The 4,048-nt window shown below is 44.3% G+C and overlaps 1 protein-coding gene across 1 annotated transcript in view; it reads left to right on the top strand.

Moving 5' to 3' along the window:
• Positions 1-261: 261 nt before the first annotated feature.
• The window catches only part of TGFA (transforming growth factor alpha), a 22,203-nt gene continuing 18,416 nt past the window's right edge, over positions 262-4,048 (top strand). The window contains exon 1 of the mRNA XM_018554401.1: positions 262-349. Coding sequence (XP_018409903.1) covers positions 262-349 — 88 coding nt within the window. The remainder of the gene's footprint in view (positions 350-4,048) is intronic.

Here is a 4,048-nt window from a genome sequence, read left to right as displayed (position 1 = left end):
ACATGATTAATGACCCCGGACCTATTTGATGTGACCACACGCCGAAAATTTGGATGTAATTGTCTTGCTTCAAAGCAAAGAAACCCGTCAAAGAAAAAGGGTAGCAATACATATACATGTGCAATACTACGATTTACAAAGAATACATTTATATATATATACACACACACCAGCCATAAATCCGCCATAACATTATGACCATCCACCTAATATTGAGTAGGTCCCGCATTTGCCACCAAAACGGCCCTGACCTGACGAAGCATGGACTCCGCTAGACCTCTGAAGGTGTTCTGTGGTATCTGGCAACAAGCTGTCATTAGCAGATCCTTTAAATCCTGTAAGTTTCAAGGTGAGGCCAGCCTTCGCTCCCTATGTGCATCAGTGAGCCTTGGCCATCCATGACCTTGTTGCCTGTTCACCAGTTTTCCTTCCTTGGACCACTTTTATGTAGGTCCTGAACACTGCAGACCGGGAACATCCCACAAGAGCTGCAGTTTTGGAGTTGCTCTGACTGTCGTCTAGCCATCACAATTTGGCCCTTGTCAAAGTCGCTCAAATCCTTACCATTCCAGACATCCCAACTCTCCCGGATGCTTCGGGAGAGTAACACTTCCTCCCGGAAAGGTTTCATCTGCTCGATCGAGCAGATTAAACCTTTCCCTGCGATCGTTTTTTTTTTTTTTCTTCTTTTCTGAAGCCGCGGCCCAACTGTCAGTCAGAATAGAAAAAAAAGGCATACGAATGCATAGCTAGATTCCTATTGGCTATTGCACTTTGCAATAGCAAACTAGCTAATGCACCCGCCTAACCACCCCCTCCGCGGATAGGGGGTGGGGGAAGAGGGCACCTCCCTGAAATGAGAGGGACACCTCCCCGAAATTGCTTCTTTCAGGTTGGGATCCCTGCCATTCTGTCCATTTTTTCTGCTTCCAACACATCAACTTCAGAGACAAAATGTTCACTTGCTGCCTAATATACCCCCACCCCCACTTCCAGGTGCCATTGTAATATACCCCCCCACTTCCAGGTGTCCATTGGTGAGTGTATAAATATATATATATATGTTGGTTGTTGCAAATGTTGATTATTCAAATATCTTTTGTAGAAGGAGGCGGGTGGAAAATCATCAGCTGAACACTGCCTGTAGCCAATCGGCTTCCAGTTGAAGCACACCCGCAGCTGTCAGAATAAAATAGCCTGCCAGGGCAGGTTCCTCTGTCCATGCTGTTCAGCATGGATAGTGGAACCAGTTATAGATTTTTTCTTTCTCGGCCTAGAGGCTTAACTAAATGAATCTAAGTGCATTGCCAGCTTAAGCATTAGGCCCGTGCCATATTACTTCTATGCATTATATGTGTGTGTGTGTAGCTGCTCGCTCTAGCGGCTTTCTCCATTAGGGAGTGCAGTCTGCATCCTTGATTAAAGATAAAATAAATTGCAGGAAATGCCACACAGAGATTACCTTGTGAGAACTGAAATGGTTTTGTCTAATGACCTGCCCACTTTTATGAATCTGCATATGAAATGAAACTGCTTGTAGACTTGTACTGGGTTAGTAGGAATAAAAGAACAAACATTCAGGACACAGTTTGTGTACTTGTAGACTGGAAGCATAGTTAGGGCATGTCATTAAAAAAATCTACTTGCGTTAGTGAAGAGAGAGGCTCCCAATGGAAGAGTGCCACAGACCAGTAATGTGCAGTATCTAATCAGATCTTAGCAGGGTGTCTGCTGTACTCTGCTGAATTCTGATTGGCTGTCACCGGTTTCTCCATTCCACTTTACACTGTAACAAACCCACTTGGCACTTTTCCTAGAGGTGCCAAAGCCTAATTGGGACTTTGCCTCTGTTTGTCTAGTAAAGGAAAGAAGATGAACAGCTTTAAGGATTAGGGATGGTGTTAAGTACAATGTCAATAAAAGATGCCGAGACTTGGCTTTTTTTTTTTTTTTTTTTAGCGTTTCCTGTTTCTGTTATATTAGGGGCCATGCACACTGGGTGGCACCCAGGACTGGAACTACGGGTGTACTGTAGTGTGATATGTCACTGTGCTGAACTAAAATAATTCCGGCAAGAATAAAAAGGTTTTCTTATATTGCAGCTTACTAGTCCTTGATGGAGTGGCTGTATTAGTTTTCTTTTTCCGCAAGTACAGAACATTATTGTTGATCCTGCCAGTAATACAGTGTCCTTGTCACTTCCTGTAAATTGAACTGAAATCATAAACCATGTTCTCTTGTGTAAGCTACTAATTCTCCTGCTCCCTAATTAAATGAAGATGAATAGAGGGAGATACAGTATATTAGTAGCCCAAATCTGCAGGGCAACCTAGAGTAACAACCATGGCTCCCTTGATAGATATAGTGGAGGAGTGAGCGTAGCCCCCCAGGACAGGAAGTGGGCTTTCTTCTTTTTTTAGGATTACCGTGTCATAATAATGGAAAAAGAGCCTGAAAATAAAACTAATGCAGCCAACACATCTAAGGACTGGTAAGCTGCAATATATTAAAGCGGAACTCTAGGGATGATCTTTTTTGCAAACTTGCATTGGTTAGCTTGGCTCGTGTAGGTATCAATATCTGATATCCGGAGGGACACCGGGAATACTAAAAATCACCGTTGTAGTCCACGCTACATACAGTGATAGCCGTGATTTTCCAGGTGCGGCTTCATCGGCTTCCCCTCTGCATTCTGAGCACAGGGAGAGGGAGAGACAGCGCCTTGTATTATATGTATCCGATATACGGAGGGCCGATGGGATGCCGAAAATCACTGTAGTAGTCTGCTCTATATGCAGTGATCAACAAGATTTCCCTCTGCACAGTGAGCATAGGGAATCGCTCACTCTGCACCCCCATACTTCAGAGAATGCCTTGTATTCTACATTTCTGATATCTAGAGGGCTGCCGGGAATGCAGAAAATCACTGTAGTAATACAGCAATAGCAATGATCTTATGGATGTGTCTGCAGTGGGTTCCCGTCTCCAGACTGAGCACAGGGAGGCAATCGCTCTGCACCGCCGCCATTCAGAGAATGCCCTGTATTTTTTTCAATGGCTGTCTTTTTTTAGGCAATGTTGGGAAGAGGGACGGCAATAATCTCCATCTGGTCTAGTCATAGACAAGAGGGAGATATATTTTTTTCATAGAAAAAAAAAATAGAAGGCATTTTCTTAATGGCAGCATTGCCAAGCGAACAGCTCAGTGTGCAGAGGGGAAGCTGCCAGAGCAGCACCCAGAAGATCATGGCTATTCCTATATGTAGTTCTGTAGTCCTTTTCAGCATCCTCAGCAGCTCTCCGGATATCAGATATGTAGTATATAAGGTGTCTTCTAGATGATGGCCATGCTGAGTGAGCGTCTTCCTGTGCCCAGTAAGTAGATGGAGAGCCGCAACCAGAAGACCATGGCTATCGCAGTATGTATTGCTGCAGTGGTTTTCAGCATGCCCAGGGGCCCTCTGAATATCAGATATGTACAATACAAGGCATTCTCTCAATGGCAGCGGTGCTGAGGGAATGTTTCCCTGTGCTTAGAGTGCAAAGGGAAAGCTACTGGAGCTGCAGAAGAAGATCACGGCTACCACTGTATGCAGTGTGCACTATTACAGTGATTTTCAGCATCCCCAGTAGCCTTCTGGAGATCAGATATGAATGCCTACAGCAAGCCAAGCTGACCAATGTAAGTTTGCAAAAAATATCATTCCTGGAGTTGTGCTTTTAATATTTTGGGTTTAAATGCGCTTTAACTATCCAGCATGCAACAAAAACTCCAAAATGTATTTTTTTAGTGGATTGACACTTTTAAGTGCCAGTCCGACTGACCCCATTAGTCATAAGCAGCCTCTGCGACCTCTTTCTATATACACAGCAATGTGTCACAGCAGCTGCTGGTCCCATGTTTTGTGTCACTTGACATGTACTAGACGCAGCGATATCCCTTCCAGAGCATTGCCGGAGTCTCTGGCAGGGGAACCATCTCTTTAGAATGGTCAAGGTCTGCAGCCTGCGCTATTAGGATTGTAGCAGCACCATGTAATCTCATATA

This window comes from Nanorana parkeri, unplaced genomic scaffold, assembly GCF_000935625.1.
Source record: "Nanorana parkeri isolate BGI_ZX_2015 unplaced genomic scaffold, ASM93562v1 scaffold157, whole genome shotgun sequence".
Taxonomy (NCBI): domain Eukaryota; kingdom Metazoa; phylum Chordata; class Amphibia; order Anura; family Dicroglossidae; genus Nanorana; species Nanorana parkeri.
Note: the sequence above shows the minus strand (reverse complement) of the source record. Positions and strands in the feature narration are given on the sequence as shown.